The following is a 14,107-nucleotide window of genomic DNA, read 5'->3' as shown; positions in this document are numbered from 1 at the left end:
CATGAATAAGAGAGAGATGTCTGCATCAGAAGGAAACACAGCATTCATTATGCCCAGCTCCAACCCCAGGAAGCTACAAGAAAGCAGTGACTGCATTGCTGCACAAGGCTAGATAACCCATGATGGCTGGAAGTTGCCTTCTCCTAAACTATCTGGGTGGTTCTCAGGGACCTGGGTATTGTACCATAATCTCATGGGGTTCCTTTAAACAAACATCCTGCTGGCACAGGTGAGTCAAGGTGACCCTAACAGAAGGAATAGCTTTGCAAACTGGACTCGTGAAGAAAATGCCAACTCTCTTCAGAAAGGGTCTGTGGGGGACTAGAGAAATTCCCATATCACCAATACCAAGTTTTCAAAACAAATCGGTTGCATAATGGAGAGACTGGTTAGTTAATTATAATACTAACCGCTTAATATAATAAAATCTATAAGCAGTTTACATACAAAATACGATTAAAACCACATTCAGCATACATTTATAATACAGTGACTGGGCTCAGATGATCATGAAGGGAAAAGAAGCCATCGTGGCATCTTTGCCCACCTCCACGCGTGCTGTGCAGGTGAACTCCACTTGCATAATTACTCACAACGACGCGCAAGTTGCCATGTCATCCGAATCTGGTGAAGTGTGGAGCAAAGGTGCCTTCTTACCCACACCCACGACCCATGGCTTGTAGTAGGGGCTGTGGAGGGGAGTAAGAAGCTACCCACACTGTGCATGGTTCAGACAATGTAACCCACACAACTTCGTGGGTAATTATGCAAATAGCAGTTGTGCGTGCGGCACAAATGGGGCATGGAAAAGAACCCACGGTGGCTTCTTCTCCCCCTCTGACCAACTGAACACAGCCAGTATAACAAATTAACAGTTACAACTTACAACAGAGAAATAAGAGATAAAACAGTAAAACAGAGCAACGCCATAATCAATTATAAACCAGGACAAGTTTGTGTAAACAAGTAAGTTTTCAAAAGGTGTTTAAAACTTGCCACATTTTCTGCCTCCTGAAGCACATGGGGGAGTGTACCTGCTGGAGAAGGCCTGGTTTCGTGATGTTTCATGGTCAACATTCTGCTGGCGGAGATGTATATCTTACACAAACACACTTCCCCCCGCCCCAAACTGAATTAAAGTCTTACAGAAACACTACATAGTTGGAGGTACAAAGAGGGCGGAGAGGATTTTATGAAAATGTATCACACACAATTCTAGCAGTGGTTTAAAACTGCTGCCTGACCAAATGTTTAGTATTTTGCAAGACTTTCCCCTTCTTTTTTGACTATAAATAATATTTGGGAGGATCTAATTTCCAAAACGTTAAAATGTCAACTACATTAGTACGGGTGCACTTTTAATGCAATCCAATATGCAGGAATGTAATTCATATAAACAATTCATCATGAACTCCGTGAGGCATTTGCCTCCTAGTTTACAAAAGTTCACACACTGGATTTGCATTAAGCATGTTGAAAACAAAGACTTGACATACACATCAAATGGTCCCTAGTCATCCACATCTATTAAAAGCTGAAAAGGATGGAGTTAATAAAACCAACTCTTCTGTGAGAAGAAGGAAAGGACCAACCAGGACCAACCATCACCATTAACTCCACAAGATGTTGCTCTAACAGCTGGAACTGGAGGGGTCAAACTACACATTATGTTAAATGTGTAGAGCCCACCTATATTGGTGATTTTTCTTTAATTTCAGATGAAATTGTCATTAAGATTCAGCATGTAGGGAGGGGGGCATATTCCTTTCTTTCCCAGCTGCAGTAAAGACAAAAATCAAGGCCCCCACATGACTATGGGGTTTTTTTTTGCGGGGGAGGGGAGTTCCCATTGACACAAATGGGAACTTTTTCCAAGCCTCAAAGTTGCGGACGGCAAGGAGGCGATTTTCATTCCAATTGCTGCTGGGGAGGGATAAACATCACCTTACTGTATGATGGGGTCCTGATGACAATTGCACCCCCGCCCCGCCCCTTTAATTAATAAAAGGAAAAACACAGATATAGCTGCATGCCGCACATTTAGAATAACATATAGGGCTAAAACAGATATTATTTTAACTCTTTAAGAAGTGCAGAAAAGAGCAGCTAAGATGATCAAGGGGCTGGAGCATCTCCCCTATGAGGGAAGGTTACATCAGCTGGGATTGTTTTGCTTGGAGAAAAGGTGCATAACGGGCGACATCATAGAGGTGTACAAATTTATACATGATATTGAGAAAGTAGATAGGGAGACATTTTTCTCCCTCTCTCATAATATTAGAACTCAGGGTCATCCCATGAAGCTAATTAGTGGGAGATTTAAGATTTAGGACAGACAGATAGAAGGAAATACTTCTTCACACTGCACGTCGTTAAACTATGGTATTCACTTCCACAAGACGTTGTGTTGCCCACCAATTTGGATGGCTTTAAAAGGGGGTTAGACAAATTCGTGGAAGAAAATGCTATTGTTATTGTTGCTTTTAATTTATTTTGTAATTTTACTGTTCTAATGTTTTGAAGTTGAGATGGTTGATTTTTATTTTCAAAATCTTGCTATACTAAGTTGCTTGGCATTTTTGTAAGTCAACTTTTTGCTAGAGGAAGACAAACAATAACTGTACAATGCAATCCTATATATGTCTACTCAGAAATAAGTCCCAGGCTGCAATCCTATAAACACTTACCTGGGAATAAATACTATTAAATCCAGTGTGATTCACCTCTGGGTAGGCATGTGCTGTTAATAAACCACTTTCATCATTTTAAGAGTGACCCACACACACACACAAAAAAACCTTCCTTCTCTCCTCTCATGCCCCCATCCCAACATAAAACAAACTGATTTAGTGCAGCAAGCAAAAGCTTGTAAAAGGACACAAGACAGCTGAAACATTTGACAGACATCATTAAATGCCAGGGGATTTGTATCAGCCATTTTACTTTAAAAGGGGCTTTGAAGTTGTCTATCTTTCATGTACTTCTTTCATGGCACATTAACAAAGAAAACTGAGCGGAGGTAAATCAAGTCCCAAGGTCACCTCTAGAGTTACAGCACCCTAGGTACCTGACGAATTAAGAATTAATGCTGCATGAGTAGCAAATGTAATAAAAACTATGGGCTGCTAACCAATCTAGTTTTACAAGTGGATCTGAGCCCTTTTTATCTGCAGCCAGAGCAAAGACATCTTAATCCCTCCCACCATGGTCTTGAAATATAATTATCATAATGTGAACCTAAACGTTAAGTCGCCCTTCAAACTGAGAGAGTGCTGTGAAGCAGAAAAGTAAAGGTAATTAAGGCCTGGAGAAACACTAGAAACAGAGGAAGCAAGAGGACTTGAAAGTGGCATTTTCTTAAAAGTCCAGAGAGAATAATGCAGATATTCGGCAATGTAACACACATTAAAGTCGAAAGGGGTGCATAAAGGTTTGCACAGGCACGTATTAAAAACACACAAAGAAACTAAACACTAAACTAAAACTTTCGCCAGTAAGAGGCCCCACATCAAAGCACGGAAGTGACTCCATTAGAAAAAGACCAAAGCATTTATTACTGATATTTAAGTTGCTTAAGCAATGAAGTAGAATGCACTGGAAATTAGATGCGCACCGCAATAGATTTTGCTTAATCTGTTTCGGCATACTTAAATGCTCCCAGATGACCAATGGCTGCAAATACTGCCAATTTCTAGAGAGCCGGGAAAGAGGGTTGTTACCAAAAGGTGACTGAATAATCATATGGTGCAACAAAAATAAAAATGGAAGTAATAAAGGCAAATCTTAAGCAAGAGAAAAGATACATATGGGAAACCAGGACACATTCTTAATTTGGTAACACCAGTTTAGGGCATAATCTGGGGAATGCTGGGAGTTGTACGGATTTTTTCTGTCTAAACATGCATAGGATTGTACCTTTAATGAATTAATGGTCAATAAATTTAAACTGCATTTTAAAGGTGCTCTGGAACCTGACATCTATGGAACTTACTTAGAATTACTTCCAAATAAGTGTGTATAGGATGGCAGATTCAATGAAAATTCATTCTAGTGTAACATAAATATTTATGAGGCAGGTGGCTACTAGGTGAGGCAGGTAGCTACTAGGAGGAGGGCCTTCTCCGCTGTTGCATTCCGGCTGTGGAATGAGCTCCCTAAGGAGGTTCACTTGGCACCTACATTATATGCTTTTAGACGCCAGGTGAAGACCTTTTTATTCTCCCAGCATTTTAACAGTCTATAAATATATTTTAACTTGGTGTTTTAAATTTGTAACTTCACATTGCTGCTGTTTTTATCTGGCTGAGCTTTTATATTGCATTTATATTATGGTTTTATACTGTTGTTTTATACTTTGAATGTTTTTAATTTTTGTGAACCGCCCAAATAAATTTATGGAATCATCCCATTTATTTCAGTGATACAGTTAGGCTGCAATCCTAAACTTTTACCTAGGACACTGTAAAGGATTGCAGCCTTAAGCACTCAGCTTTCTATTATTTATATGAATGACTGTGTTCAAACATAATAAACTCATACACTTTCCCTCTCCTTTGCCATGGTGACTACGAGGACATCAGAAGCCTGATTCCAATTTTAATTAACCAGAGTTCAATGCTATGTCTAAACTGAGATAGATAGCCTGGTGCCCTCCAGATTTTTGGACTCCAACTCCCATCAGACCCAGGCAGCATGGCCAATGATCAAAGATTACAGGAGCTGTTGTCCAAAACATCTGGGGGGGTACCAGATTGCCAACCCTGGCCTAAACCATAAACTTGGTTATTCTTGTTTATTGAAACAAGCTAGTTTCATAAACAATGGTTTTAAGTTGGTTGCTTTCAAACAAACCATACTTAAATTAACCATAGTTTGCCAGACTGTTGCAAGTGTGTGGGGCTTTGAACTGGATCAGAACCACAGTGATCTGGAAGGGGAGTGTTAAACCTTTCCCTTCTCGCCCATTTTTCCCTGAAATCCCACCCCTCACACCATGGGGGAGTTAAAAAGGGGGGGACCTTCCATGGAGACCCATCTGGTTTGACCCAACAACAGGCTGCAGACTTCTTTTATTACTGTTCTTAAAAACAACAGCCTTTTGGAATGAAAAAGGAAACAACCAAGAAGTCAGCATAGCAAGGGTTTTTTTTCTTTTTAAAGCAACTGACTGTCTTTGGCCTTGATAGAACTGGAACTATTTGATTGGTTATGATTTTCCACAGTTCAATGGAGGAAGAATTCACATTACTATTGGATAACAGCTAATGAAGACCTGTGAAATGGGTACACTACAAGAGGTTTGACCTTGTGTACTCTTAGATTTGTGTATTCTTAGAATCATAGAATTATAGAATCATAGAATAGTAGAGTTGGAAGGAGCCTAAAAGGCCATTAAGTCCAACCCCCTGCTCAATGCAGGAATCCACCCTACAGCATACTTGACAGATGGTTGTCCAACTGCCTCTTGAATGCCTCTAGTGTGGGAGAGCCCACAACCTCCCTAGGTAACTGGTTCCATTGTCGTACTGCTCTAACAGTCAGGATGTTTTTCCTGATGTCCAGCTGGAATCTGACTTCCTGTAACTTGAGCCCGTTATTCCGTGTCCTGCACTCTGGGATGATGGAGAAGTGATCCTGGCCCTCCTCTGTTTGACAGACTTACAAGTATTTGAAGAGTGCTATCATGTCTCCCCTCAATCTTCTCTTCTCCAGGCTAAACATAGAATCATAGAATAGCAGAGTTGGAAGGGGCCTACAAGGCCATCGAGTCCAACCCCCTGCTCAATGCAGAAATCCACCCTAAAGCATCCCCGACAGATGCTTGTCCAGCTGCCTCTTGAAGGCCTCTAGTGTGGGAGAGCCCACAACCTCCCTAGGTAACTGATTCCATTGTCACACTGCTCTAACAGTCAGGAAGTTTTTCATGATGTCCAGCTGGAATCTGGCCTCCTTTAACTTTAGCCCATTATTCCATGTCCTGCACTCTGGGAGGATCGAGAAGAGATCCCGGCCCTCCTCTGTGTGACAACCTTTTAAGTATTTGAAGAGTGCTATCATGTCTCCCCTCAATCTTCTCTTCTCCAGGCTAAACAAGCCCAGTTCTTTCAGTCTCTCTTCATAGGGCTTTGCTTCCAGACCCCTGATCATCCTGGTTGCCCTCCCCTGAACACGCTCCAGAATGTATCCCCTTCTGTGCATTTTGTAAACTCAGTCCTGGGTTAATTTTATCCTCCCCTTTTTTGTATTGTGCTGCACTATGCACAATTGAATTTTATCTGTTATATGTAACAATTTTGAATGATCATCTTATTATACAATGGTTGCGTGCTTTTATTTTGCAGCTGTTTACCAACCATTGCCCTTATCCTTATTCTATACAGAACCATACACATTCTTGGCTCTCAGAAGTATGAATAGCAATGTAGTTTTGTGTAACAAAACAAAACATTTCTGTCTAGCTTTTGAATTACAATAAAACAGACAATAGTATTGTCTACTGTCAACACAGTAGCAAATCCTGCCAACATGGTAGCATTTTGTTAGACTTCATTTTTACAATTTCAACAATTGTTTTTTTTCTTCCTTCCATTTACTACTCCCAAGTAGTGTAACCCACCTTTCCACAAACAATAGAAACCAAGGCAGGTTACGACAAATGGAAACTACACCATAAAAGAACTGCTGGGATAAAATAAACCTAGGAACATACCATAAAGAAGTTGGAAATACATACAAAGAAACAGAATAAAATGTAAAAAGCAAACCATTTAGAGACAGTTCACACAATTGTTGTGGCACCTCATTTCAAAGCTCTCCAACCATTTGATCAAGCTTTGCTTTCAAATTGCTGTTTTCTAAATGAATCACTATCACAAAGGGCAACTTAGGCCTAGCCCTAACAAATAAATATGCAGTGGAAAACAAATATCTAAACAGCAACACTGTTCAGTGAGCCTGTGCAATTTGACTGAATGCACCTCCGTACAATAAAATTCCCTACAACTAATGTATCAGGGACAAGGTTAAACTATGACCTCTCTGCTTGACACAGTAGTTTTTGGTAGGCAGGGAATTGGGTGTGTGTGTGAAGGAGCATTTAACTACATGAGCCCTCATCTTCATTCTAAAGTGGAACAATCAAGAACCCCCTCATCTGCTGTCTGAGAAAACTGAGCCTAACTCCCACTAAAAACGAGTCTTACTGGAGACTAACCAAAAATTCATTGACTTAAACAAAATGGGTTATTTCCCCCAAATAAGCTACCCTGAGAACTCATGGTCTGGAGTAAGGGTTATTTCACTTATGGTGGGTTAGTGTTTTGTCTGTTGCACAGCGTGGGTTACAGAGCTCACCTACAGAGCTGCTCAGCAAGAGCAGCCCAAAACACTGTCGTCACTCTGCTCTTCTCAAGCAATCTCTATTTCCACCACAAAGGAAGCTGGGATACCTGCCCAGCTGGGCTGGAGGACTAAAGCAGGAGAAGGAGCAGCGAGGAGGGTGAAATAAACTGCTCTGTGCAGCTTATTTGCCTGATCATCTGACGGGAGCACAATAGGTTCTTTGCATAACCACCTACCCAGCATAGCTTGCCATCCACCGTGGGTTAACGTGATGTGAGAACCCAGCCATTATTTCTCAACTGGGCCTATGACTTTTAGAAAACCTGCAAAATTCTACACTAACTGGATTTCGTAGTAATAAAAACAAGCTTTCATCTCAAAGCTTCCTATTTCAAAGGAAAACATGAAATTTTTAAATGATAGACCTGGTGGAAAGCACATACCACTTACATGTTGTTTCTCTCTCTTTCTCTCTCTCTCTCTCCTTGTGTAAATTTTTACAAAATCAACTGATAAACACACAATATTAAACAGGTTTTCCTGAAATGAGACTCCGTTTAGGCTCTGAGCCCATATATGTGATGCACAGAGACCATGAAGAAGAATAAAAAAATACCAAAAAAATAGTCAAACGAAAAAGGAACAGCAGCAGAGACAAGATGTCACAATTAAAACAGAACAACTAAACACTAAAAAACCTGCCTCAGCAAAAACACCTTAACCATCTCTCTAAATCCAGAGAGGGAGGGAGTCTGTTGAATCTCATTAGTTTCCACGGCTGTAGTACCAACACTGAAAAGGCCCTGTCTTAATTTCTCATCAATATTTTTCCAACTGTGATGGGCCAGAGAGTAGAGCTGTTGAATCAGATTGTAACAGTTGGGCTGGTTCATATGGGCAAGGCAATTTGAAAGCTCTTCATATACATAATCTCAGTAATCCTTAGAACAAGCCTGTACAGTTACTTGTGATTTTTAGTGGTTGGCCTAAGACTACCTGGAAAGTGTATGGCTAAGGCAACATTTGCCCCCTGGCCTTCCTGGATCTCATCTCCAGGCCTGGCTTCAGTGAGTGGCATCCTCAGGCAGTTGCCAGGGCTCAAGCATCCCAACAGGGCCCACCACCTACACCTGTCCTAGGCCCTCTTTGATGACAACAACAATAACAAAAACATCATTCAGACTAGCCCCAGCAAGCAGCCATCCTTTGCCCTGGAAGATGACTGAACTTCCGCCATGTTCTTGTGAAAGCAGCCAATGCCCCTGGAGCATTGTGGGGGATAATGGCCACTGCTTGTAACTGCCAGCACCACAAAGATAACCTCCTCACAATCCCCAGGGGAGCTCACCACATGGCACTTTACCAGAGGCCCTTCTCAATCCCATCCTCAGCTTTATCCATTCTGCTACCCCCATGCCCTCAGTAACACTAGGCCTGGAAAAAACAGGATCATCACTGAATGGTCTCTTTTATACAGGAATTCTAGTTATAATAAGCAACAATAAGTAAGCACAGTTCAGTGTCCCTTTGTGTGTCCCAAGGAGTCTTAAAGTTTGTTCTCACAGGCCAGAAAACAGCCCGATACAGTAGAAGGAGATATATGGAGAAAGGCCAGTCTCAAAAAATTCTTATAAAAACAAACTCCTATGAAAGCAACTAAACATAAACATGCTTCATAAAACTTACCAGTAAGTGACATCCAAAGGTGCAAAGTATTTCTTCATAATTAAGTCAGCAAAGTAAGCTTCTGTTTCCCTACAAGCCGTCCCATTGCCAATCACAACAGTGCCGCAGCTTTCAATGGAAACAAAGAGAAGTTTAAGGTTAAGAAAGTCTAAAATAGCCACACCACCCAGCCCCTATATTTGTTTCCCCTACCATCCAAACATCAGGGAAAAGATTAATAATCTGGACCCAACTGAGTTGACATGAACAGACCCATCTAACCTGTTACATTGTTTTAGACAATGACCACATTTGCACAAAGACTGTAGGACACGAGATAACAGGTGCAAGTTACAGGAAGGCAGATTTCATCTGAACATCAGGCAAAGCTGCCTAATGGTCAGAGCAGTGAGACCATGGAACCATCTGCCTAGGGCAGTGGTGGACTCTAGGTCACTGGACATATTCAAGCACAGATTGGACAGCCATTTGCCTGGGGTGCTTTAAACTGGATTCTTGCACAAATCAGGGGGTTGTACATGAAGGCCTAAATAGCCCCATCAAACTCTATGATAAGCCAGAATCCTGGCTTCTCATTCACAAGCAAGCATATTGGTGTTTACTGCCCAACCACCCCCACTTAGGTTCTCCCACCAGCAGAAGCAGCATCAGTAAACAGGAACTCACTAGCAAGAAAAAGCTTAGTGTTACATCTGAACCTGACTCCTGGCTTGTCACTCCCAAACAAGCCAGGAATCATAAGCCAACTTCAAACTTTGGCTTCTGACTCTAGCTTGTTAGGGGAGCAACAAACCCAAAGTCTTTGGATGTAACCCTAAGCTTTTTCTTCCTAGTGAGTTCCTCTGACACACTTTGCTTGTGGCACTGGCACACTTGCTTGTGAATGAGAAGGCAGGATTCTCCAGAATTGGACCATTATCATTTTCTGCGAATTTATTTATTTATTTCAGCAAAGCTTCCAGGGCCTTTTACAAAAACAATACAAATATAAAATATAAAAACAAAGGAAAACATGCTAAGCTTCTCCTTGATCTCTTTAACACAGTTCCATTTATTTATGTCTTTTGAATGGATTAGAGAAAATGTAACAGAGACTGTAAGTGTCAGCCTGAGTTACCACCACTGAGTTCCATGTGCAGAGGATGCTGGGAGTATCTTCTCTAGAGAACTGAACCTGGTAACTACAGTAACTATTAACATAATGCTGCATCACTAACATTGATAAAAGAAGAGCAGGGAAATTTACCTCAAAGAAGAGAAGTGAAACCTGATGACCTCTTACCATGAATGCATGAGTTCACAAATACATTACATCTGGCACACATAACCGAATTAACAGGGAAGTTCGAAAACTCTTTCACTCAGAAGGGGTGTAGTGTGACTCCATTACAGGGGCAACAGGACTGAAAATCCTTGGCGAGGGTTGAACGATTGTATCTCAGCTTAATAAGCTGAGATATGAACAAGTTTTTTGTTCACAGATATAGTTCCTTCTCCTTTCCCCTTGTGTTGTGCAGTTTCATCCAAACTGGGGAAGTATGGCTACCAGGATCAGGATAAGCTACAATCTTAAAATCATGGCTTGCAGTTGGCTTAAAATGGAACAGGAAACTGCTGTTAATTGGAGACTTCCGTATTGTATTGTATTGTAGCAAACCAAGAAGGGAGGAGGAAAGTGTTTGTGTTCACAGGCACAAGGCTTATAGCTTATTTAAACAGAGAAATGGTGGAGAGAATGCAGCCCTCTCATGCCACACTGCACTAGCAATTTTACTGCCCACCTGCACAGCACAATAGGGAATGGTGGCCCTGTTGCTTTGGGAACCAAGTGCTAATCTTCTCTTCCACAATACCCACAAAGACTTGAGAAAGACTGCCACATTAGGGGTACTTTTGGGAGGGGGGCAAGCAAAAGATTGTAAAAAGCACCTCCTTAATTTCAGCCCAGTTCTAATAAATATAAACAAAACAGCAGCAAGAACTTCTTTAACATACTTGTAATCCAACAGAAGTTTCCGAATCTTCTGAGCTTCATAGAATCCTTTATCAGAATGTAAGTAGACAACATCAGTATGGAGTATCTGACCTAACCCAACAAGAAAGGAAAAGCCATCTTGTTAGGAAGAGTCTCTATGACCTGTTTCAAATATAACATTACACCATGGTTTCACACTATGGGAACAAACCTCAGAAAACATTGCACTCATTCCACCTCTTTTCTGCTATGGCACAGCTGTGAGATTAAAACAGGAAGTGAAAGATTTCAAAGTAACTAGGGTTTCCTGTTATGTCCAAACTGGGTGTGTGTGGCCTACAGAGGAAAGGTAATAAGGTCAGCCCTAGAGGCCTGGGGGTTTTCTGTTGGGACAGGGTATCCCTGAGAGGCGTAGTTCTATTTCCCAGTTAAGTTTCAATTCCTGAGTTAGGCTTCCTTTTTTTCAAAATTGAAACAGTACTTTGTTTTGTGGGAAGAGGGTATAATAGAGTAAGAGAGCTAGAGAGAAAAGAGGGAGAAGACCAGAGCATGAAGAAGGAGCAGGAAGAAGCAGTCTAGAAAAGTCTACATGCAGTTTGGGTAAAGGAACTTGCCTTTTTGCAACTTTATTTTCTTTTAATGTATTTTGCATCACTCAGCACTAATGAGAAAATACCTTTCATTGTGATTTGCTTGTTTTAATTTACTAGAAAACTGTTGTGTTAAGCCAAGTGTCTGGAGTGTCATTCACCTCACATCTACAGCCTAAACCCCATATTATTGGGAAGGCAAAGGTAAAGGAATGAAGTTGAGACTCTCAAGGAGGCAAAAGATCCTTAAGGAGTTGACAATTGACAACATTCTCTTCCAGGAATTTGCCTAAACCCCCTTTAAAGCCACCTAAGCTAATGCCACCATCGCATCTTGTGGTAGTGATTTCCATAGTTTAACTATGCACTGTGTGAAGAATTCCTTTCTTTTATCTGTCCTGAATCTCTCACCAATCAGCTTCATGGGATGACCCCGGGTTCTAGTATTATGGGAGGTGGGGGGGAGGGAACTGTCTCTCTATCCACATTCTCCACCAATGCATAATTTTGTACACCTCTCACAGGTCTCCCCTTAGCCTCCTTTTTCCCAAGCTAAACAGAAGCACTATGTATGCAGAATAACCCTTAGCAGACATGATCTATGCCCTACTAATACAACTACCACTTCTCACAGCTGGAATATCAGACTTACTGGTTGGTGAAATGATTGCCAGTTTGCAGCCATGCTTGTAACCAGGATCAACGCCCATCAAGGTTCGTCCTCTTACAGGGCCTGTAAGAAGCAACTGGCGGAGATTCCTTCCAAACATCATTACAGATTCCTTCTCCGCATCTGAGGTTAATTTTGATCTAAGAAAGGAACATTGCAAAAAGGGTTATTGTGTCACAAAACACATTTTAGTTTCTCACACCAACACTCCATGGCTCTTTCCTATGATTTTCTCTCCCTCTTTGATTTCTTCCATAAGCAGGTTGGTTTTTGTTTCGTTTTAAAAAACAACAACATTACACTGGGGGTAATTGTTTAGATTTCCCCAAATCCCTTACTATTGGCCATGCCGGCTGCGGTTGATGGGAGCTGTAGTCTAAAACAGCTGGAGGGCACCAGATGTTTTACTCCTGGCTTACAAATGAGAGAAAAGCATTCTTTATCTTATCATAAATACATGAAAACATCTAGCACAGCGGTTCTCAACCTGTGGGTCGGGACCCCTTTGGGGGTCGAATGACCCTTTCACAGGGGTCGCCTAAGACCATCGGAAAACACATATTTACGATGGTTTAGGAAACTGTATTGACTGAACTATATCATGTATCATCTTTTGTATTATTAAAGCTATTGTTACGTATTATTTTCATTAGTAAACCATCCCACGACAATGCATCGTGTAGAGAAGAATGAAAATAATTTTATGGTTGGGGGTCACCACAACATGAGGAACTGTATTAAAGGGTCGCGGCATTAGGACGGTTGAGAACCACTGATCTAGCGGATCCCAGAAAAAAACAGACTAACAATATTAGAATGAGTTTGAGGAATACACTTTTCAGTCGCCAGGAGAATAATACAGGAGACAATCTTTTTACTGGAAGAAATTCTACAGACATTTCTTTCTAGTAAGTAAGAACTTGTATGTTATACTTTTGCAATATGCCAGATTAATAAGATTTTTCATACTAGTACATATGCATAGGCTTTAGTGGCAATGTCTTTAATTAAACTATTCTGGGGGGAAAGTTTTAATACTGTGTATTGTTTCATTGTATTCTACTTTTGTTATTAATATTGCAGCCCCCTGGAGAAGCTCCCAAGACAGGCCGAAATGCATTGGGCCTCTTGTCAATAAATCTATTTTCCATCCTGAGAATGTATTTCTCTCCTCTGTGACCTGCTTTGGATGCTCATCTCTTTCTGGTTCTTCTACTCCTGGTTTAGCCACTTTAAAACCAACAGTCCATTTACTGAAGGATATGGCTCCGTTATCTCATTACCTGAGTCGAGTGAAAGACATTCCCTAGACAACTGTGCTCATATTTCAAAGGGATTTTTTTCTCCTCCCTTACGTGCATTTACGGTCATTGTAAGTGCAAATCCCACTCCATTTCAGTAATATCCAAAATTTGACACCACATGGGGCAGGTGTTTTAGTTACTCGCCATATCAGCACCACACCTTCCTGATCAGCAATGGCACAGGCAGGGGGAAGCAATGACATGTTACAGCCATCTGACGTGGTTCACCATTCCAAATATTAGCCGAGTGCCTTGGAACACAACAACACACACCGCATTCCAAAGGAACAACTGGTCCTAAAGTTCAATATCACTCTTCGGTTTTATTTTAACTCATTACTATTGCCTTTAGAATTTAGAAGCCTTGTTTCTTTGAAGAATTTATAACTTCAAGAGGCTTTGCACTTGGCAAGCAAATTCATGTAAAACACAAGTAAGATACAATACAAATAAAGACACCAGTAAAAGTCACAAAAATAGAACGAGCAGATAAATTGCTTAACTGGGCAGTCAGAAATTTTGGGAAATCTTTTTATGACAT

General features: G+C 41.0%; 1 protein-coding gene across 1 annotated transcript in view; it reads right to left on the bottom strand.

The window, feature by feature from the left end:
* SRBD1 (S1 RNA binding domain 1) overlaps positions 1-14,107 on the bottom strand; it is a 207,178-nt gene that overhangs the window by 156,575 nt on the left and 36,496 nt on the right. Inside the window, exons 12-14 of the mRNA XM_063123963.1 lie at positions 12,245-12,402; positions 11,023-11,113; positions 9,028-9,135 (exon numbers count right to left, since the gene is read on the bottom strand). Of these exons, the coding sequence (XP_062980033.1) occupies positions 9,028-9,135; positions 11,023-11,113; positions 12,245-12,402 (357 nt within the window). The remainder of the gene's footprint in view (positions 1-9,027; positions 9,136-11,022; positions 11,114-12,244; positions 12,403-14,107) is intronic.

The sequence above is a fragment of the Elgaria multicarinata genome, chromosome 4 (assembly GCF_023053635.1).
Source record: "Elgaria multicarinata webbii isolate HBS135686 ecotype San Diego chromosome 4, rElgMul1.1.pri, whole genome shotgun sequence".
In the NCBI taxonomy this organism is placed as follows: Eukaryota; Metazoa; Chordata; class Lepidosauria; order Squamata; family Anguidae; genus Elgaria; species Elgaria multicarinata.
The sequence above is the reverse complement of the archived record's forward strand: the minus strand, read 5'-3'. Positions and strand labels throughout refer to the sequence as shown.